Source organism: Rattus rattus, chromosome 8, assembly GCF_011064425.1.
Source record: "Rattus rattus isolate New Zealand chromosome 8, Rrattus_CSIRO_v1, whole genome shotgun sequence".
In the NCBI taxonomy this organism is placed as follows: domain Eukaryota; kingdom Metazoa; phylum Chordata; class Mammalia; order Rodentia; family Muridae; genus Rattus; species Rattus rattus.
In genome coordinates, this window is record NC_046161.1 from 24,926,184 (window position 1) to 24,950,251 (window position 24,068).

The 24,068-nt window shown below is 42.1% G+C and overlaps 1 protein-coding gene across 3 annotated transcripts in view; it reads right to left on the minus strand.

Annotated features, from left to right (window-relative positions):
• The window catches only part of Ntm (neurotrimin), a 951,504-nt gene that overhangs the window by 97,046 nt on the left and 830,390 nt on the right, over positions 1-24,068 (minus strand). For all 3 annotated transcript variants that reach the window (XM_032909747.1, XM_032909748.1, XM_032909749.1), the window contains exon 4: positions 17,409-17,534. In XM_032909747.1, coding sequence (XP_032765638.1) covers positions 17,409-17,534 — 126 coding nt within the window. The remainder of the gene's footprint in view (positions 1-17,408; positions 17,535-24,068) is intronic.

Sequence of the window (24,068 nt, forward strand, 5' to 3'; positions counted from 1 at the left end):
TTTCTTCATCTGAAGGTTAGTAAAATCACTGACCACATGACATTATCAGGAAAGTTAAACGGGGGGTTGGGGATATAGCTCAGTGGTAGAGCACTTGCCTAGCAACGTGCAAGGCCCTGAGTTTGGTCCCTAGCTCCGAAAAAAAGAAAAAAGAAAAAAAAAGTTAAACGGATCACACATATAAACATTTAGGACAATGCCAAGAACAGGCTCAACCTACAACAAGAATATTAAGAAATTACAATGATACAGTGGAAATGGAGGAGATAATAAAAACGATGACAGCCAGGAATAATCCTTCAATCCTTTCCTTTTTTCTCTCACTTCTAGTTTTTTTTTCAACTTTTGTGACTGTCTCACTCTGAAGCCTATGCTGGCCTTGAACTCATGACAACCCTTCTTCAGTCTCTTTGGTACAGGGACTACAAGCATGAGCTACAATGCCCTCCCTCAGACTTTTCTTTTATGCGGAGATAGAATGGAACCATTTTAACAGCTGCTATTTTTCTAATGGCATCCACTTGTCTCTCAAGGCACAAAACTGCTAGCTTTTGCTTGACAATTCTGGCATGCCAAATGATCCCAGGACCCCTTGCTGCTGTCCACATGATGACAATGAAGTAGAGCTCCCATCGAGAGGTCCTTATAGCCATGACAACATGTGCAACTCCACTCAGCTGAGGATGTCATTTCCATGACAACACCTGAATGACCCAAATCAAAAGGCCTATGGAAGTGTCACAAAGAGAAGATGTGTCAACACGGAGGAATGCTGCCACTCAAGGGCAGAGCAGGCAGTCAGTGGGTACGCTTAGCAGCAATGCTAAAGCAAGCGAAATGATGTCTAAGATGAATGCGTGTGAAACTCACCAAGGCACACTGAACTCCAAAGAGCTGTAGCTCCTAGGGAGGTATATCTAAAGAGATGGAGCTAAACTTTCCAGTCTTGTGTCTCACACAACCCATCCTTCCCAACTAGAGGGTTTCTGTTTCCAAGGGAACAGTGGTTCTGAGGTCATATAAACAATATCAGTAGGATGCCTAGGGCTTTGAGAGAACATTGTGGTTGGGGAATCAAAAAGTCACCTCCAAGCTAGAAGTAGGTAGCTATAATATAGCAAGAGAGGTTTTTTCCAAGTTGGTCAGCTGCCATTATTCTCTGCATATAGAGATGGGCATCCTCCTGGGCAGACCTAAGCATGTGAGCATGTGGTAACAAGGAAGTAGGGATGCTTGCAGAACTCCCAGGACATGCTATCCAAAGCTGAAATATTTACTCTTAGTTCCAAACTCTGTCCTGAGGAGGATATTGACCATGTTAGTCTACACGATTGTATATTTGCTTGGCCCTCCCCCTTTCCTCCTATTTTACAAACAAGGAATTTTAGGCAAGGGGTAGCCAAGCTTGGCTCCAAAGTGAAATTTTGACTTAAAACAAATAAACAAAAAAAGCTGAAACAATAACAACAACAACAGCAACAACAACAAGCAAAAAACAAAACTGGGGAAGATTTCACTTATACAATCATCTGTGGGACAGAATGGATGGCTTCCCAAAACTGGCTCTGACTTTGATGAAAGATGGATTAGATAACCCTGCTCTGTGTGAGCATATGATTGGGGGTGGGAAGTGTTAAATATTGGAAACTGAGAAATTCTGCACTGGTCTCAAAAAATGGGGTATGAAGAGAAATCTGAGTGTGTCCTTGTGCCCCTTGCCATGAGTCATTTCACACTTTAAGCAATATCACAGACAGGGCTAACAGCTATCCATCCCCAGTGATCCTCATTTCAGTTGGCAGCACATACTCTCATTTCTAAATGACCTAGTTGCAGAGAGAGCCTGTTGCATTTGCCACACTGTAACTTTAGCTAAAAATTCCCAGATTCCCTAAATGTCTCCTCAAATTCTGGGTGTTGCTTTGCTGGTGATCAAAACATACTGTATGTTAAATAAATAAAAGCCAAACTTAGTACACTTTTCTTTCATCTGAAAAGGAGAGACACAGAGAAAGAAGCCACGTAATTATACAGAACAATGACCAGGCAGCATCCAGGGCTTTCAGGTGGCAGACCACACTCTGGAAAGATAATCTTGAATTCACACTGCCTTCTCCATCCCGATCCTTTATTCTGTTGTACTCTATCTTAAGGCTTCCACCTAAACGGTATATCACCTCCTTCAGTCCATTTTCTCCTTTTCAAACCACCGAATTATCTGTTGAAAATTTTCCAATTTTCATTTCTATTTATTACTTATTTCTTTATTTTTTTCACTTGTGAATTTCATACACGAGTACTGTATTTGCATTATTTTCCATTCTTTCTACCCTCTTCAACTCCACCAATTTCCTTCTCGCTTCATCTCAAATTCATGACCTTCTTATAAACACATACACACATACATACATACATACATACATACACACATACATACACACATACATACACACATACATACACACATACATACACACATACACACACACACACACACACACACACACACACTTCCTCAATTTAGCATTGCTTCCTTTGGAATTGGTCAAACTATCACAGGCAAATACTCTCTCTCCTAGTAGCCATTACTTATCTGTATTGTTAGGGGTCGAACCTTGCGACACGTCTGTTGTTTTTATCACAATGACTCCAGCCTGAATCTTGCCAATTCTGCTTCCATTTCAATCACCATCTAAGCAATTCTTGTATTATTAATCATTTCTCCCTTTCAGAAAGACTCTCTTTCATTGGCTTGAATATTTCTTTCCCATCTTTCCTGTCTCTTCCTCTCAGAAGTCTCTGCCGGAGCCTCTTCTCCTCTGTAGCTTGTTGGGGTCAGCACATAAGTCTTGCATCTCTGCTCCAAATACAGTTGCCATATCTATGAGTCCAGTCCCTGGTTGTTGGCTAGTCATTGTTCCTTTTGAGTAATAAAATTTTATAATTGTGCCTTCTCTCTCAATGTCTCTCCTATTCAGATGAAATAAAAGCCAACTTTGGATTTTACACATTGAACATCAATCTTGTTTTTCTAGTTCCTTCCTGTGCCCAGGTATAGGCAGATACCCATTCATCCTTTCTATTTTTGTACTAATGTACTATTTTGTTACTAAAGTATGAACCTCTAGTTTCCTGGAAAGTGCTTCTTTTGCAGTTCTTGGTGGATAGAAATATTCACTAGTCATCATTGCCACAGGCCACATATCTGATTGCTACCTTTTCCTCACAGTGGGCTTTAGCTCCATTTTTATAACAGATTTAAGATTAAACAGCCTCACCATTTTTAATACTACCACCATAGTCTACACTATTACTTTAACCCTCTTCTAATTACATTCTACCATTTCTTTCTGCCAATGTTCTAGCTCTCCATGCATAACAAACACACTCTTAACTAAAGACTTGGCAGTTCCTGAAGCCTCTATCTAGAAGAACATAGTTTATATTCCCTCTATCTGCTCACCATAGGCCTTTCTTGTTCCAGCTTTTAATAATCTGATGAAGGTTCTACCACTAAGCCCTCTCTGTTCATGTCAGTTGTATTTTTTCTCCTTAACTCTCTCTCCCTTCTGACACCAGGATACACATTTATTTCTAGACTGTTGTATCTTCCTCCAATCCACCGCCTACAGAATCCAAGTCTTTGCTCACTGCTTAGACTATAGCAGTGAGATACATGATGGCATGCTTCAGCATTCAATGACTAAAGGACAAGTAGTTCTGCTTCTCTAGCGCATCCCTGCATAGTACACTGATTCTAAACAATCTACTAAATCCCTGTTCTGTACAAACATAAGTCTCAAGTTGTTACAGTCCTTTAAAAAAGAGATCCAAGCACACTGAGAAATGGGTTAGCATTTAAAAGGTTAAGAACACTTGCTTTGCTTGCAGAGGACCTGAGTTCAGTTCCTAGCACCCAAGTTGGACAATTCACAACCATCTGTATTTCCAGCTTTAAGGAAACTGATACCCTGGTCCTCACAGATATCTTCACACACATGGTATGCACCCACAAAGGGATATACTTACATTCATAGAAATAAAGAAAAAGATTTAAAAACAATTTTTGATGGGAGCTAAATTACAGCAATCAACAAGTTAACAAAACAAAACACCAACAATAATAGGCCAGAAATCAGCTGGTCTGTACTATCCTACCTAAGATCATAGGCAATGAAGCTGAACACAACCTTAGACTTCCCAACCGGGCAATGAAAGAGGCCAAACAAAAACTCTAAGAACACTTTTGCAGCTAGGTGCCCACCTCACCATACCCATGTACCAGTTTCTGGATGCTTCACCTAAGGTCCTCCTTCAGTTCTGTAATCCTGCCATTTCAGGAACTTGAACGTCCAAGACTTCTCTAAAGGCCAATCTTGCTGGCCAACAAGAAGACTTCCCCTTACCTGACACTTCCTCCTCACTTCCCCATGATACATTGAAGCAGCTGACATTTGTCATAACCATACTTCCTGAAACTTCCAGTCATTACAACTGCAATGTTCCCTTTTTGACTTATCCGATCCATGTACTACCAGTTACTTGACCTCAGTTTCTCCTTGGGCCTTCTCCTGTGTATAAGCTATAAGCTACCCTGGTCATTAGCCCAGACTTGTCACTCTCTGGAATCCAGTAACATTAATTATAAGATCATGATTTCTGATTCAAAGAATGTGTGTTTCTAACTTGCTTGCTTACACACTCAATCTATAGCCCACATTTACTCTACTCATTCCTTTGCCAAACTATTATATATTTAATGTCTATATAATTTTGACATCATGCTAAACATTGAGGCGTACATGGAAAAACCAGAGCAAATGTTCTCCGTGTCCTGGGTAAGCATACAGTCTGACTCATCAAACAAACTCTAAAAATAACCCTTCTATAGTCACATGGCTTCTTGACTGTGCATGAGCATCAGTGCAGGCACTCAGTATTGCCCTTTCAGAAATGAGACTGCTAGAGCTACTACAGCTCTCCTCCTTCAAATTTAAAGTAGCTCTTTAAATATTCCATCCCACCCTACTTTAAGTCTATCACATAAATGTGTAGATTATTTCTCTGTGTGTCCTCCTGCTTTGCCATAATTAGATGTAGTACATTATGAGAATGACCTACCAAAGGTTCCATCCATATCTTGCCTACTAGCACAGAAGGTCAGTGCAGCCTTGGCTTACTTTGTCCACTCACATCTCCAGTACTTAGAGAATTTCTCTTTCACAGGTAGGGATGGTTATAATGTATAGCTTTTCACTATGTGGCATAGGTTTCTCTGTAATTCACTATTGAGCTTAGGTTGGCCATGAACTCTTGTTCCTCCTATCTTAGCATCTCAGGTTCTGGACTATAGAAATGTACAGTTATATTCCATTTGATGAGAAATTCTTAAATAAATAAGTTAATTACTTAACATTATTTCATCAAAGGTTTCCCTAGAGGCAACATACATACACTCTTCTCTATTTACTTTCCCACCTGGAGTGGTGTATTATGTGACAACTAATAGATTGAAGAGAAAGCCCTTCACCTCTCTCATGCTGGTCAGTGGCCAAATATTTATAACCAAGGTCACTCTAGGAAACAGTCAAGAAAGGAAGTGCACTGACACAGGAATCGAGAGAGGAACACGGGTGTCCTGCAGTTCAGCTGAGCAGGATAGTTCTGAGTCTGTTGTGGGAAAACCATCAAGGCAAAGACATTCTTTCTAGCCCTGGGTCCAAAAGAGAGGAAAGGAGTTTGTGTTTTAGAGATGCGGCATGGGGGGTGAGGAGAAAACAAATAGTCACTGTTGTGGGGAGCTAGGGGGGAAAGATGATCCTTCTATACCTGTTTCCATCAGCTGCTAGATGAGGACAGTTGTGCTAGGCTCCTGTCTGGAGCATACTGCTGCCTCCTTTTGGATGCCTTTCTCCTAGCTGCACTCCATTGTCTGTCTTCAGTGGGAGAGGATGCCCCTAGTCCTGCTGCTGCTTATGATAGGGCAGGTTGGTACCCATGGGTGGCCTCCCCTTCTCAGAGGAGAACGGAAAGGAGGATGGGGGAGGAGGGGAGGAGGATTGGACTGGGAGGAGAAGAGGAAGTGAATAAGTAAAGAAATTATGGAAAAGCATTTTTTACATGATCCTTCTAGGCTCCAGGGGAATACCTGTTCAGGGCTCAGGACTGAAGGACAATGGGCAGGTTCTGCTTGCAATAGAAGCTGTGGAGTCCACACACACCCCCAAAGAAGAGGCAGAAGCCCTGACAACAGAAACTGTATTGGTATTCTTCTTAGTCCCTTCTGCCTGCCCTGGTTCTGGTAAGAAAAGCATTTTCTACAACTAGGAAGATGAACTATGCCCCAAAATCCCCAAGACACATCATGAAGCTGAATGAAGTCAGATAATGAAAAACACACCCTGGAATCTGGCAATTCCTTTTCATATCTGAAGCTGTTAAAGTGTAAAACAACCTAATAATAACAATCAAAGCAGAAGGCATGCCATTGTGCGAGCGGATGATAGTGTTTAACATAAGGGAAAAAATAAATCAAGTCAGAGAGCAAGCAGCCCCATGAATCCCTTGAATCGGGGCCATCCAGGTGTGTGAAGAGAAATGGGGATGGGGTTGGGGGTTGGGATGAGATAGCATAACACACACACACACACACACACACACACACACACACACACACACACACACACCACACATACTTCCCTGAGTAGCTAGGGAAGAGATGGGAGAGGGGCTACAGCTACATGCTCGAGGCTATGGCCTTTGCTCATAACATTTCAAGGAATTTGATGTCCCAGGAGAGGAATGAAAATGGCCCAGGGTTGATGAGCATGAGCATCAGGCTCCAACTGTATTCAGTGTGGAAAAAGTGGATTTGTAAGAATATAATGAGAAAGTGAGTGGATGAGGACCGTAGGCCCTGGATGGGTAGGCTGGTAGAAACCAGAGAGCAGGTGTGCCTGAAAGACCAAGAGGAAACAGCGAGCTGAAAATCAATTTGCACTGATAGAGATTTGGTAGTCAGAAAGCTTGCAAAATTTGAGTTGATTTGAATTTTGTATCAATGGTGTAATTACTTTTAAATTGTAAATCCCTGGCTTTGGTTCTATAATAAAAGAATTCCTATGCATTGGAGTATCTATGAGAATTGGGTAGTAACTGTTTGTGCCAACTGAATCACCAGCTTACCACACAGCAGTGGCTCTCAAACCTGAGCTTGTTTCACAATGCCCATGGGGAATATAAGCTCCTTGAGCACACCGTTAGTGCTTTGATCTAGAATATGGACTGGGTGCAGCGGGTGTTAGCAGTTATCCAGGATCTTTTCTAAGAACCAATATCTTAGTCCAATGTCTGCATTCTGTACACACACTGCCTTAAATCGAATCTAGCCAACGTGGGGCTGCCTGATCTTTTTTCCACTTGTTTGACCTTCATAAAGCTCATTTGAATGAGAAAAGATAATTCTTTTTAGCAGAGTAGGCTAATAATAAAACCCGTCTCTCACTGTTGTCATGAGGAACAGACACTTTGTGTAAATGGTTAGAAGCAAGCCTACCACATTTTTAAGCATCCGTAAACTGTTAGTGATTGTTATTATCAAATGATGGAAAGTCTGTCTGCTATGTAGACTCTAGAAAAACTGTAGTCATTAGAAGTCAAGAAAAGATTCAGGATCCACAACTGATCTTTCATGATCTATGGGATACCTGAAGCCATAAACGATTTGACCCCTGTGCTGTATAAGTTCTTCGATATACACCCATATCTATGACAAAGTTTAATTTATAAAATAGAATAAAAGATTGGAGTGATGACAAGGTAGAGCCATTTTAACAGGATGCTGCAACAAAACCTATAAAAGAACTATCTCTTTATCAAAACATCATCCTGTACTGTGCTCAACCTCACCCAGCAATGGTGGAAGATGATGTATAACAGGATAAAGTGAGGTGGGTGACAGAGAAATTTTCTTGTCAGGGTAGGCTGTAATTGGCCGTCTTACTTGGACACAAGATAGTGACACCACCACAGTTCATCTTGCAACTCAGAGGGCCACTCAGTGTCTAACAGGCAGGTGGCATACACATGGCCATGCTTGGCAAACAAAAGATTCATGTCTCAGGCAGAACAGATCTGGATGGAAAGAAGCTTCATCATACTAAGAATGTCATACAACTTTAAACTCATGCATGGCTATTTCTGGAAGCTTCCATTAATAATTCCAAACCATAGTTGACTTCAGATAACCTAAACTCAGAGTGGACTTCTGAACAAAACCTGCACTGTACACGTTATAACCTAATGAAAAAGGCATTGTGGTTACTGGTTTTTGTCAAATCCTAACCATGAGCTCCTAAGCCTTTTGAGTCTGTTTAGAAATGGTTTTCCTGCTTCTATTTAAAGTAGACTTCCAATCTCACCGAGCCATGCTGATCGTCATCGGTGAGAAAGATGATTCGGTCTCCTTGCTTTTGTTTCTCTTTTTGTTCCATCAAAACAGCTCTTCTTGGTAACAGTCACCAAGCACTAGCATAAATAGCTAGAGACTCAGGAGAGCATGGGGGAGTTCGCTGTTAGCGATGTCTGAATTGAGCAGACATCTGATTCTACACCATTTTTCAAGGGTTTTTAAATAATTGGGTAAAACCACAAACAGCTCCTGTGGTGTGCACTTCTGCCCTTGGTTTCTAGACTGAGGCATGATTGCGTATGTTCTCTATTTGGGCACATTGAACTCATTAATTTCTCCACTGCTCTGTTTTTATGATTTTTCTCTTCTTTGAAGTAGAAAGTTGCACCAGTAAGATTGCTTTAAATCAGACCATAAATATTAGACTTATAAAATCCCTTATTTACAGTGGCAAGCTTTACTCAAATCCATGACTGCCTAGCTGTAAATTTATGTGGAATTAAAGAGTAATCTATAAATGTCCCCCCTCCCCCATTTTCCCTTCCCCACCTTGTTTCACAAGGCTGTGTTTAAACCATTTGACTAATGAATTTCTGGATGACTTTTTCCTACAGTGTGGGGTTGTGCCACAGTTTGATGATTACCATAGTATATGACTCTCTATGCATCAGAACAAATACTGTATATTCCATAGTGTTTTGCACAGGACACCTCTTTTACTATGATACATCTTTTTCTTCTCTGATCACCATTGACCACTGCAATATCTGTTTCAGTAGGATTGTCTTGGTCCTTCTGGTAGCAACTTAGGGTTCTGTGGAAATTTTCACTAAGGATCTGTGTTAATTAGAAAGTGCTGAAGAATGACAAAGATGATGATTAAGTACCTTTAAATACTTCCCATATTGGCAATTGAACAATTCCACTTTTTAGGGAAGGGATGTGGATACCCTCCCATTCTGTTCTTGTCTCATGAGTCAAAGTACTGAAGAAGGGGCCAGCCAAAGGCATGGCAGCTAAACATGGGCACTTATGTTAATATAAGTTGTGATGGTAACAGGTGCTTTACCTTGGTGAACCTGTCCCAACTCTCTTGGCGGTAGATTTCCCAGAGGAAAGTCTAAGGCTTTATGCTTTTAGTATGGATCAGGAGAGGGTAGCAGACCTTTACTTAGATATTGCTCTAGTTGATTTGTAAATTCTGACATGGTTATCATTCAAAAATTATGGAAACATGGCTGAGAGATGCAGCTCAGTGGTAGAACTTTAGCATGCATGAGGTCCTAGGTTTAAAACCTGATAATAAGGAAAAAGGCCCAGTAATCATGGAGTAGAGGGTATATGTGGTAGTTTGAACAAGAATGGCCCCCATAGAATTATGCGTTTGAATGCTTGGCCCATAGGGAATGGGACAATTAGGAGATGTGGCCTTATAGGAAGAAATGTGTCACTATGAGGACACTTAGAAGTCTCATATGCTCAAGCTACGCCCAGTGTAGCTCACAGTTGCTTCTGCTGCTTGTTGCTCAATATGTAGAACTCTCAACTCCTTCTCCAGCACCATGTTTGCCTATACACTGCCATGAGGACACTGGACTAAGCTTCTGAAACTGAAAGCTAGTGCCAGTGAAATAGTTCCCTTTATAAGAGTTGCCATGGCCATAGTGTCTCTCCACAGCAATAGAAACCCCAACCAAGACAGTATATTTCAATATTTGGGCCTATGAGATAAGTCAGTATGTAAGTAGAACTTGACACCAAACTTGACAATCTGATTTGAGACCTAGGACCCACTTGGTCAAAGAAGAGAACTGATTTTTCCAAGTAATTCATAGAGCTTTGAGCTCTGTATGTATGCAATTACATACACACACACACACACACACACACACACACACACACACACACACACATGTAATACTAAAAGAATTTAAATGATGCTGAGAAATGAACTCTGGTGTCTTACTCTTTAAGATTTGAGTTTAAACTATGTCCAAAGTGTTTATTTTTATTTTTGCCTTGGTTTGAGGTCAAGTTTCACTTCAGAATTAGCCCTGGCTAGCTTGCAACTCATTATATCAATCAGGCGTGCCTCAATATTGTGGTAGACTTCCTGCTTCTGCCTCCCATGATTCTGGGATTGCAGGCATGTACAACCATACCAAATGGAAAGTCTCAATGCATACAAAGAAACATGAAGACTGATAAGACCATCTCTCCAGCACTGTCTACTCTCTCCTGCCACTATCTCTTGAGAATGGCAGGTCTTTATGGATGTGTAGAGAAAAGCCATCATCCCTGATTGGAAAAGTGTGAAACTGCCCTTGGATCCCAAAGAAATGGGTGACATTGTTGTGGATAAAGAGAGTCGTTGGAGGCTTGGTATCTTGGTCTGGAAGCAAGAATAGAACTCTTGAGTAAAGGCGCAATGTAAGGAGAGAAAAAGGCATGGGTCACAGTGAGGATGTCCTGCATGTGCTGGCTTGCCTGAGCTGTTGGTTTGACAACGTTGCACGTGCTTATGGGGAGGAGCCAGGTCCTGAAAACTCCAGGTACCATTCCAAGTAGCAGGAATTAATGCAAAAGAGAAGTGGAACTTTAGACATGATGCCCACTACTGAACATGACTCAGCCAGTAAGGAAGCGACAACTTCTCTCCAGCTGAATCTGTTTTCAAAGTACAGCTCTCTCAGACAGCCCACCCGTACTTTCTTTTCCTTTAAGATTTATTTTATTTATGAGAGCTCTATCTGGATATGTATTTGCATGCCAGAAGAGGGCATTAGATCCCACTATAGATGGTTGTGAGGCACCATGTGGTTGCTGGGAATTGAACTCAGGACCTCTGGAAGAGCAGTCAGTGCTCTTAACCACTGAGCCATCTCTCCAGCCTCTCATCCCTATTTAAATAGAAATGAATCATTTCGCATAACCAAAGGACCAGAGAAGGGAATATACTCCATATATTTCTGAATAGCCTAGTGCAAAAGAACTCACAAAGAACAGTGTACTCCACATTTGCCCTCAGGAAGCAGATACATGGACTAGATGCCCAGGGCATCCCCATATTCACTTTTGGGACAAAGTCACAGACAAAGCCTGGTTCTTCTAATGACTTATTTAGATTCTGATATTCCAGTCGAAGACAGGCAGATAGCAAGCAACTCTCAGCAGATTCCCCAGGCAGGGAACTGCCCTAACAAGAAGCAAGAAGAGTAAATACCAGTTCTCTCTCCTTCTCTCCCAAGTCCTTCTTTCTCAGACACTTGGGTTACCTTATAGCTTTATGGTACAGCCATGACTAGTAAGGTAATAACTAAATACGCCTTTTTGTCACTGTAGAAAAGAAGTACACCATTCACTAATTAATAACAAGGTGATCCAACCCAACAGAGCTTCTAAAAGTAGCCCAAAAGCATGGAATATGATACAGTTATCCCCTGTCTGTCTTCCTATCTGTCTCTCTCTCTGTGTCTTTCTCTGTGTCTCTCTCTGTCTCTGTCTCTGTGTCTCTGTCTCTCTCTGTCTCTCTCTCTCTCATTCTGGGTGGGTTCCATGTCCGGGTAAGGTGACACCTTTACCTCCCTCAGCTCCTCTCTGCCCGGAACTTTTTCGTTTGCTGTCCTAATGATCCCCATGCCACACAGGGCCTGATGCTGGTGCTGACAGGCTGCTCATTAGTGCCAGGGTGCTGCAGTCAGCCGATGGCATGCCAGAGCTCCACTCCTGACACTTTTTCACAGAGCTGTCACAGAGTCATAGAGCCTGCCAGCTCTGGTTGAACTCAAGCTGTGATACCTCCAGTGCCAATTAATGCGTCAGTGTCCTGCTTGGCTGGGGAGGAAGCTTTGTCAGTGCTGACAAATGGGAAACCTGGCAAGCCAGCAGTCCACAGGGTAGCCGCTGTGTGGTTCAGGACACTCGCAAGGAAAGAACTCATGCGAAGGGTCACTTTGCTCTCTGCAGCTTGTTGACTAGCCAATTTTTCAGAAATAAGGACTAGCAATTGTCCACTAGGCTTCCTCAAGCATGGCGAGGAAGACTTGACTACAAGGAAAAAGCTGTTGACATGAGTGTAGACATTATATAGATGTGGATGCAGATATCCACCCTATTTTGCATTAGGGGCATTGGTTTGAAAGTTAATAGACACACTTTTCCTGTCATTCTACCCTAATACCTTTATGTAACCCTGAGACGAATATGTAATTTCCTACCTACTTTCTATTTACCCACCAAGCATAAGGAGATAGCGAGAGAGGTGGGATGGATGGATGCACTTAAAATGATTATCTTTTTTTCCAATTAACTGCCTGACTTTTTCCCCCTAGACCAGAGGACTGGAACATTTTCACATAGATTCTTCTATCCTCTAGTTTACTTTAGAAAACAGTACTTAGGAGCCACACATGAGGTGGCTGTCATGGTAGAAGTCTCAGGTTGTCCCTGAAAAGCAAGATGAAGACCATATTCCAGAAGCACACATCTCAGCAGTTGATGGCGCCAAGGACTAGAGTACGACAGAAGTCCTGATATCAAAGCCCATTGTGAGCCTTCTTAACTTCTGTGAAAATGAGTTAGAAGGGCTCCTCCTTTCAGTTTCCTACTACACCAGGTTCCCTGGGAGGGGCTTCAGGGATGGCTGGGAGAGCCTACAAAGGCCCACTGCAAAGTGTCCTGGAGACTAGCCAATGGTTCCATTGGGCAAAACATGCCAGATCTCCCTGTAAACATCACAGTGGAGGAGAAACCTCAGGAGTAAGACGGGAGCGTTGCCCTGGGAGAAGAGGTATGCCCCTGTGGAGCGGTAACGAAGAACGGTGCTGTACACCACGCCAACAGTATATCCCAAGTGGTGTTTAGGCCCTAGGCAGTGTGCATAAGGTAAAGAAAGAAAGAAAGCAGAGTGTGCTCTCAAAGAATTTTTGAAAGAGGGATGTTATAATTGAACCAGAACTGGAATATATCTGTTCTGTGCATATATATCCTCAATTCATCTTGCTTTGCTTTGGTATGTGGTCAATGCATCTTGGTTTGCCTTTGGTGATCTTTGGGTGTCCTAGAAGAGGCCCAAGAATTTTAATGAAAACAATGGTGCTGAACATTACTGCCCATGGAGGACTCTATCAGCTGTTCAATGGCTCTTGGTTCCAAAGGTGTAAAAAGTCCGCAGATTCCTGACTGGACTCAAACCTTTACCTGAGCTTAAAATAGGTTGCCAGGAATGGGACAAGGTAGGAATCCCAGCCATCTCTCTATAGCTCTGGCACCTCCATGAATCTGGGGCTAGGGCTATAGGAACACTTTTCTGTGAAGTACAGGGGCCTACTTTGGATGTTTTCAGAATATATTAAAAGAGAACATATTTCCGCATACTCAGAGAAAACTATGAGGGTAAGACAATATTAAAGCACATTCTTTCACATCAGATAAAGAGAAAAATTGAAGCACAGAGTCCTAGCTTCTCTGATTGTCCATGTCCACATACTGACCCTTAGCAGGATTTTAGCTTGGGAATTCATGGAGTTAGTCACAGCTCTTTTTATAAGGACACACAATGGGAACTTCCTTTCCTGAAAGACCAGGGCCCATGTTAGTATAGATTATAAGTGCACATTCAGAACGAATGTGCAGGAAAGGGACAGTTGTCTGGAAGACCATTCACTTTCCTCTTGAATTATAAGAGTAGGAAGCCATGAGGAGGAAACAGGAAAGGCATGCCACCATAAATACCACAGGAGAAACGACTTTGCACAAAGGGAGGCCCGATCTTCCTCTCCATCTTTCTTCTGCACAGCTGGTACTTCCTCTACCTAATGAATGGCTTAGACAGGCCTCTTAACCCTTTTATCCACCAGATATTCACTCCAATATCAATATGCGGGAGCCTTTCGGAAAGAAGGGTCCACATTTCTATATCGTCTTTCCACACAGAAGGCGGCCATGACTGGAAGAAGTACTCATTCTAAAGAGGTTATGGGACTGCTGTGAACTCACCTGATGGCCTCTAATAGACAAAACCAGGCTTTTTCAAAATGGCACAAAACCAGCAGATAAGTCCGGAGGGAGAAAATGCAATGAAGTCATCAGATTGCCCCAAGTGCCAGCCTGGATCAGCTATTCTTTGGGGGACGTTTCATGTCTATGTAAGAATGATTTGACTAAGACATGATCTGTCTTCAGGAGTGAGGCAAAGATGACAACTGCTCACTGCCTCTGGAGATTCAGCAAAGGTGCACATCATTCTCCCAGGAGCCCCCAGCCTGCCCTAGTTTATTTAAAATAAGAACTTTCTTGGAAACATTTAGTGGCTACAGATGAAGGCCTGACTGCTAAGGGTCTCTAGCTTCAGTTCAGATTTGGCAGCAGCTCAATGACATCTCTGATCTCCAAAGAATCATCACCAGGGACACTGTTCCCCAGTGAGTCTCAAGCTGATTAGCTCCAGCTTGGCATATCTCATCAGTCTGAAAGTGGGACAGCTAATCTAGGCCCTAGATCTGGACAAAGCTGTTCATCTAAATTACTCTAATCTGCAGGTAGACTCCGATCAGCCTGCTCCTCTCCCCTTGATCCATCTTCTGTTTCCATAGCAGCTAAAACCTCAGGAAAGTGGCAGCATCTGGCCCAGGCTCAGATGAAAATCTCCTAGGGATGTGAATTAACTTGATGGCCACAAAAGAGGAACAAAGGACCCCAGAACACAGCAGAGCCAGCATCCAATGAAAGGGAAGGAGTAATGGAGGGTTTGAGAGAAGAGACGGAAGCATGACATGAAATTAAAACATATTTAAGAGATGGTGAGAAAAAGGAAAGAACCAAGAAGTGTACAAGAGACTGGCATAATAGGATTGGGCAGAAGCAGATATCTGGAGGGGAAAGGCCAGAAAACATCAAGGCAAAGACAAAGACCTCCCTGGCCAGACATGGGACTGAGAAAGGGCATCAAACAAGAGACAGGGTCCCTTGGCATGGGTAAAGGAAGTCTACTCCACATGATAAATGTTCTTCAGTTTCAAAAGGCGGACTGGCCCAGCATCTGATAACACTGGGGACACAATGACATTAAGCTATGATGAATGGGGTGTGTGAACTTGAAAAGCCTCTGCATTTAGGTAGTGCTGCCCTTCTAAGTGCCCCAAGTCCATTCTCTATCACTAATGATCTCATGCACGACTGAGGTCTCCTCCCAGACTTGAGCCAGTTTTCACAGAAAGTCATTCCGAAAGAAGAGACTGGCCAAAATGCAAGAAGCGCTCTCTCTCTCTCTCTTTCTCTCTCTCTCTCTCTCTCTCTCTCTCTCTCTCTCTCTCTCCTGTCTGTCTTTTCTCTCCTCCTCCCTGCCTTCCTCCTTCCCTCCCCTTCTTCACAGGGGTATCATCAGCATCAGCTCCCCAGAGCTCAGGACAAGTACAACCAACATGTCACACCTATGAGACCATCAGTCATGGTATACTGTTACTGCCAGAGAGGAAATTCCATATTGGAGGCTGTTATAGTCCAACAGTGAATTTTTCCATGTGGCTTTGGAGGTAATACCACCTTTAAGAATGGCAGCTTTAGGTTCCAGTGAAGAGCATGCTGGAAACGCAATCCTTAGTTGTAGGACACTTCTTGGGATACCCTTGTGAAATCAGATAGCCTACCTGATCCAGTAGGCTATAATCCTTTTGGGGACAGTCTAAATCCAACAATGAACTACTGTGTTGATGTAAAGGATCAGCTCCACTATTTCGATCAAAGACAAAAGAGAGGAGCCATTGTATTAAAGAAGTCCTATCCAGACATTAGAACCTTTCTGAGCACCACAGCAGATCTCACTTTCTCCCTCTACCCAATCTTGTTTCCCCTCCCCCCATAGAAGATGATTCTAAGAGGTGCCCTGATTCATTTCTTTCACTGCACTCTCCTCAGAGTCTGCTGTGGGCGCATATAACTTGTAACTCAAATAGCCACTAGTAGGGTGATTTGGAAATCCTTATCCTTGCCTTGCCTAGCAATATAGAGGCCTTCATCAAGCCACACATGCATAAGCATGAGTGCATATGTAATTACATACACACATTACATGTCATCCAGTGGTCATCAGTAGAACTGAGGTTGACAATGCCATTGTACCATTATTATCATTCCTTAACTAAACTCTTATCATACTATCAATGTGTACCACTCAGTTTTCTCCACCTTAACCAGTACATTTTACAGTCCTCTCTCTCTCATGCGAATATGAGTTCACAAGAACAGGAATTTGTTAGTGTGGGGTTATGGCTAATTCCCCCAGTTCTTAGAACAGTCTGAATGACTGCATTTTCTATAAATATTTGGGAACGAAAGAAGTAATACTATGTTCTCTGATAACAAATAAAAGCTACCTTAATGATAAATAATATCTTGTCACATCCTAAAGGGTTAAAAGCACAAATCACTCAGTATAGTCTTCATAACATCTGAACATTTTGGCAACATAAATTATGTAATTTAGCTACACATTATGGTATATTTGTTGTCTAGGAACTATCAGAGAAAAATGAAAGCAAATCACAAAAAGAGCTAATGACTAGATTTTTTGGCAATGCTGAAAAGGCACAGACCAGGGAAATTTCTTGTTAGGAATATGGCATTTAGAGCTCTCATCCGTCATTATGTGTTTGTATCTCCTATCTCTTCAAATACCAGCTGTACAGTGTCACCAAAACATCCCTTCCAGCATTACACTCAATGTGAGACATTCACACAGAAAATCCTCACCACGATTTCACCCATACCCAAATGGCACTAATGTCTACAAGATTGCAAACAGACATGCAGGTACAACCTCTGAGATTGTAGCAGTATGGCCACTGTGCATAGAACAACAACTATATCCACAGAATTATGAGTCAAATTGACTTATCAGGCTCCCAGGGGCTTAGAGCTTCTTGAACTCAGCAGCCAGTACCACAAGCTCCCATCTATGGCAACAAGATTCCTGTTTTCACTTAGGAGCTGCTGCTCTTACCTTTGGGAGAAATATGTCTCCAGGTTACTGTAGGCTCCGGTCTACCTGTGGCTATGCAAGTGAGGCTGATGTTGTTCCCTTCATTAATGGAGATATCTGAAGAAATCTCTACAATTTTGGGAGATACTGTGGAGAGAAAACAGGAAGAAGGAACATAAAGACACTGACAAATCTCTTTGCTGTCTTAAAATAGAAGCTGACAGAAGAGTCAAAGGTGGACATGTATGAACTATACTTGCAATTTAAAAAAATTTGAAAATTTACCTTAAGTGTAAAGACTATCTTACCTTGAATTTAGCTTCCGTTTCAAACTCAAAGGCAAAGTAGGGAGGGGAATCAACTCTACCGCAATGCTGCAGTATCTTCCTCTAAGTGTACCTTCTATCTCTACTTGCAACCCCAAAACACACACACACCTCCAGTATCCATGAGTCATTCTCTTCATTGAAGGCAGAGGTGGCTTTATGTAATGCCATTTCAATAAAGCACATCTCTATTCAAATAGCTTGGATTTTCCCTGTTGTCAACCATGCTCTTTAGGCCAGCATATAAAGCCATGCAGAATCAAGCATCAACTAATTTCTCCAGCCATCACCAGTGTCCCCCATTTCCATTCCCCCATGCTTTGTGTCAAGACAGTATGCTTTTTCTGTTTGTCTTAGAAGATCTATATTCTTCTTTATCTCCTCTGTAGATAATCCTTTAAAGCCCAGGTCTTTGTCATCTACCTCATCATCTACATATTTCCCTTACAAGCTCAAATTTAGTTCTACTTAGTCACCAAATTCCAGAACATAGTAGACATAAATGATTAGACACTCATATCAGGGAGATATGATGAGATATGATGTGATATGACGTGATATATGATGACCCCTCACTTGCAAAGAAGACATTCTCCCTCCTAACGTTGGGGTGACCTCTTGCTTCCTTGGCTTCTGTTTTGGAGCCTGGCTTCCCTGTGAAGGCTGCATGCTGCTGGGCTCTTTCCACTGAGTTTCACAGAAGAATTTCCCTGTAGCCTGGCCAAGCAGTAGCTGAGGTGGCTTATCTCATGCTAGAACCTATGACAGAACCTCATTATTACTTTACAACTGAACCTATTTCTACACTGTCAGCTTTACCATAGACAATGTGATATTGGATTCTCTACATGGTCACTCATTTGTCTAATCTGTCAAATGGTCTGTTCTTCAAGGAGATAAAGTGACAGTTCCTTTACTGAGCTCTCAACGTCTAATCATGGATTTAACCCACTATATTATATTTCTTTGCTTAGACTCACTTATTCGCTCATTCATGTATTTTCAGACAGCCTGAGCCTGAACCATACCTTCCTCACACAGGCATCCATAGAAGTCCAACTAATATGTATAGCACCCATATTCTCACAGGACCCTTTCCTCTGCAAAAGGGATATGACGAAAGGAAGCCTTCCCATCCTTCCTCCTTGTCCTCTGTTCTCCACCATTTTCTTCCATTCATGTCCCGCACTCTACCATGTAATATGTTCATGGCTTACAAGCATGGGTTGTGTTGTGTCCCCTTTTCTCCTACCCTTGTTGCTGCTGTGTGTGCTCAGATGCTTTTCTCTGAGAGTGCCTACTAGATGCCCCCCTCTGTTTCAATATAAGGTCTTAAAGAAGAGCCTTTTCTTTGTTAAATTTTACATTTTTCATGCATACAGTGACTTTCATAGAGCATTAATATTCATCATGTTTAGACTTAAATTCACATTGAACTTTGAGTAAAGATGGAGACAGAGAGAACGAGAAAGAGAGAGAAACAGACATACACAAACGGGGGGCAGAGAGAGAGAGAGAGAGAGAGAGAGAGAGAGAGAGGCATCTGTCTCTCTGTGTCCACCTCTGCATATTAAAATAGAAATAAACTAGAAATAAAACAGAAATAAAGCAGATAAAGCAGTGTGGTGGGAGACTCACTGCTCCACAGCCTAGGACACTTACGATGTAATTTGGGGCTGATGATTAAAAGTCAGAGTGTCTCTCTCAGGATATGTTGGTGACTAAGCATCTGCTTCGCTGACTCCTTGACATAGGAATGTCTAAATTCTCCTGGTTCTATAGTTCTGCTGGGCGCTTGCAGAAGTAAGAAACTTTGAGGTATTTTACTCACAGAACTTTAATCCCAGTGCTTCTTTCTGCTGAACTCTTGACCCAGCTCTGGTCCCCAGCCCTTGTCCACTTTTGGCACTCACAGATCCTTGCATGTTTCTTAGAGACCAGGCTGCCTACAGTGTCTATGCTGGCCTTGCAGACATTGCTTCTACAGTGCAGGTAAGTAATTTATTGATCTGTAAAGCACTCTGAGATTCTCTGCAAGGGATTATGTCACACCAACGCCATGCAATAAAATAAAAAATGATGGACTTTGTGAACACAGGGTGATTTAGGGGTTGTAGTTGGAAGTGTACGTAAAGTACATTTTAAGTGGAAATCAGGCTGGGTAATGAATTATTCTTGCTTTGGAAGGGCTGACTGGGAGTTCATTTTCCTGGCTTCCTACATGATAGCTAATCTGCTAATCATACACTAGAGAACAATGGACAGGCCCCAAGTGGCATGGAAGGTGGAGTGGGCCAAAGCTGTCAGCACAGTAAGTATATTAAATGAGACAATCACACCTCATGCTTGGAAGAATCATCTAGAATCGTCACCTCCCCCACCTCTGTCATTTACAACTGGAAAGTATCCAGAACATGAAGGAAACATGGGAGAAGTGCTTGCCACCTGTCCTAGCCAGCCTAGCAGTAGAGCTTGAAGGAAGCAAACTGCACTGATGGATCCAAAGTAGAAACCATGCTTTCTATGGGACTCAGGTGAGAAAAGGGACAACCACAGTGATAAGAGTTCCATCAGCAAGTGCAGATGCTCTGGGATGGAAGGTGTCATTTTCTAGGAGGCAACTTACAGCACGGGGGTCAGTCAGCGTTAAGATAAAATTAGAGGCTCAAAGCAACCCTTGACATGAGAACTCGTGTTCTATCCTCAACATCTCCCTGAACAAAATTAAATTGAGCTTGCAAGGAAATACTATGATTTTAGCTAATTCCTGCTCATAAGAAAGACTTTGGTAAGGAAGAGATAGGCTCCCTGTATTTCACACTGTTTCCATGGATACTTTTGGTTCTTTATTTCTCTTAATGTGAGCTGTAAGAAACATCTCAGAATTTCTTTATTTGCTTGCATTTTTCACTCATCCATTCATCCATTCTCTGGTCAATATTCATGAGTCACTTTCCATATGCCAGCATTGTGCTAAGCGCTAAGAGCATAAAGTCCTTTTCCCTAAGGATAATGTGATGTAAAGATATAAAAACAGACAGAGGAACCTAATCCTTTGTTGGATTATAACACGGAAGGATTTATCAAATGTTATGGGAACATGAAAGTTAGATGCCTAAACTTGACTGTGGGTGGGTCTTGCATGACTCTTTTTGGACATATAACAACTATGTTAAGTTTTATGGGGCTCAGTAAAATTTTTTTACCAGGTCTGAAGAGGAAAGGAGGAGAGGCTTGTTAAGCAAAACCATGACATGAAGAAGGCATCATCAGTGAGACTTTTTGTGCCTAGATGTAATCAACCATTGTTGAGATTTCTCTTTGGAGACTGTGTCAAAGGCACAAGGTGCTTGTGAACACATTCTCGATCTGCAATTTGTGTACTAGCTATATTATCACATGTGGAAACATATCATGTACTTTCAATTAGTTTGGGGAAATAATGCATTGGAAACATTCAACTGAGTTGAATGATGAAGCAAAATGGACCAGAAAATCGTGTGTGGTTGCAAAATGAAGGATGTGCGTGATAAGTGCTGTGAGCTGGAAAGAGAGATGAGCACCGTGAGTAGGAGTGTCAGAGATGGCTTCATCTCACATCAGCATCCACTTTGGAACCATGCACAGCGACAAAAGTGGGTCTGTATCACAGGGAGCAGAAATAAACTGACATGAATGAGTCGGCAAGAGTCCATGATGTACATGAAAATACAATCTACCAGAAGAAGGCTTGAGCTCCCACTTGGTGCTACAAGCTCACCTTCCCCATATTCAAAAGGGAAACAGGAGTTCTGTGGATTCTGGTCTCTGAGAAGCTCTTCTGGGGATTTAGAAAACAACTTTCTGAAAGGGCCTGAGAGCACTTCCTGGAAATACAAAGCACTCAATAAAGGATTTTATGCTGCACATGGTGGGCACACTTGTGCACAGTGTCAACACAGAATAGATGGTTGATAAATTTCATAAGGATCAATGAAAATGAAAACAAGATCAATGAGGTAACAGGAAACCAGGTTGTGGAACAGCCTGAAGGCCTAGGTCTTGGATGGTTACCTTTAATAGGCTACAGCAAGTATTTGATTATTTTAAAATATGGAATGACATAATTTAAAGTTTTTTATTTTAGGAAGAATCTGTTAACTATGTGTCAGAGTAGAAGTGGGAGAAATTGGAATTCGCAAAATCTGTCTACAGGAGTGATGTTCAAAGCCTGGATCAAAATGTTGGTTCTGCAGAGATAGGAGAGGGTGGATGGGAGAGCAGTGCCAGGGAGCAAGCATGGGCCCTACCGATGGCCCAGAGAGGGGAGCTCAGATGAGCGAGTGGCTTTGTGGAGAACATTATTTAGGTGCATTCTGACGGGCACATGCTGGTGGGAAAGATGCTGGGTGCAACTGGAAAACATCCAGGCAGAAACATTCTGTTAGATTTGGACCTCTGTGTGTGACCAAGGGTCCAAAAGCACAATGAAAAGTAAACTGGAAGGGGCTGAGAGCGGGAGCCACAAACCAAATCTGCCTTACAGATGGCTGCCATTTTCTGCCTTGTGAGTATTTGATGACTGAAGGCTTTTGAGGTCTGAATCTAAAATATGCCAATTATATAAACAGAAAGACTGAGAAGTATTTAGGCTATATTTAGAAAGAAAGGCAGAAGTCAGGTGAAGCATATTTTGAGGAGAGAATTCCACATTCAATACATTTTATTAAGGTTTCATCTGGCTATTACTGAATTCTAATTCAAATATGTAAATAATTAAATAAGGTAATTATTAAAACAATATTCTGAGGAACTTTCTCATTCCTGGTTTAGCTTACAGGGCCCAGGTGTTGAGTTTTAATAATTATGTCATTAATAAATAGCAATTTGCTGTTTTTAGCACACAGTAGCTATCCTATTAAATCCAAATTAAGATGCTTTATTAAGCACTGTGCAGTCCTATGGGGCTGAAAATGCACACAAATGCCTGGACCAGGTACTTCCCGGAACGCCTGCAGATCTATGTCTCCCAGATGGCTTCCATTGCTGCCAGAGGAATCTTCATTCACTAGTGAAGGTTTGACTCACCCAAAGCTACACAGGACAGTTTTCGTGCCTAGGGTCTCTTTGCTGCTGCATCCTAACGTCTTCTGAATCGTCAGTGTTAAAAGACCAAATCTAGGGTACAGACAATATTTTTGGCACGATGCAACATGTGCAATGTGGAAGGGGAAGCTGTTGAAGATGTGGCCACTGTACAACAGGCAAATTCTACTGTGAAACTGCTTTGCTTAGCAATGCATAAGGTTGTGTGGAAAGGTATGGGGCTATGTTTTCCCAATCCAGACTGAAATAGGTTGATAACTCAGCCGAGAGCATGAAGAACACTTTCCTATCCTAGAGGTCCTTTTATGAAATGTAGCCCAGCCCTTTCCTAGCCTCACTCCACGTATCCTCTTTGTTGCCTCCTCTAGTCCTAAAATACCCCCAACTCTTCCTATTCAAAGGTCCCTCCTGATTTTCCCTCTTCCTTTGCATGGCTTGTCTGTCCCAGCCTTTATATCCTGACTCGTCAAAGAAGTCTTCCTTGGACATCTTTTCTAAGACAGAGTCTCCACACCAGTTAATTGTTGCATTATCATTGCCTTTTCATTTACTCTGTGGTGCTGAGGGATCGAGTCCACTGCCTTCGGTGTGACGGGCAATTACTCTGTCACAGACTCATACCTTCAGGTCGGCCTTTTCTAAAGGAAGTGGAGACTGTACTGGCTGTCTAGTTCACTAAATTGCAGAGTACATGCCATCAAGTCCAGGAAACTTCATGTCCCACAGACAAGTTTTGAATGGATGAGTACTTTTGCAAGGCTGAAAGGAAACGTGAACAAACAGAAGTCCATGCATATCCTGAAGATCTTTGTGCTGCATACAGCAATGATGACAGTCACCAGTTTTCAAACACCTGCTCTACAAGTGATATATATGTATATGTATATGTGTATGCGTATGCATATGTGTATATGTGTATATGTGTATGTGTATATGTGTATATGTATATGTTTATATGTATGTCACATTATCACACACACACACACACACACACACACACTCATACACACTTAATTTTTCCTTGTATTTACTCAGTCACCCCTCATGATGGATTTGAAGTGTTTCCTGTGACACAGAGCTTTTACCATTGACCTTGGTAAACCTCAGGCAAACAGGGACTCCTTAGTCCTCCTTAGTCACCTGATTTATTTCCTGTATTTTACAGATGAGAATGCTGGCATTCAGTAGAGGTGGAGGTCTAGGATATTGTTCAAGGACATACAACTGAAATTTGCAGCGGTGTATGTGAGTTTTGGTGAGGAATTTGTAT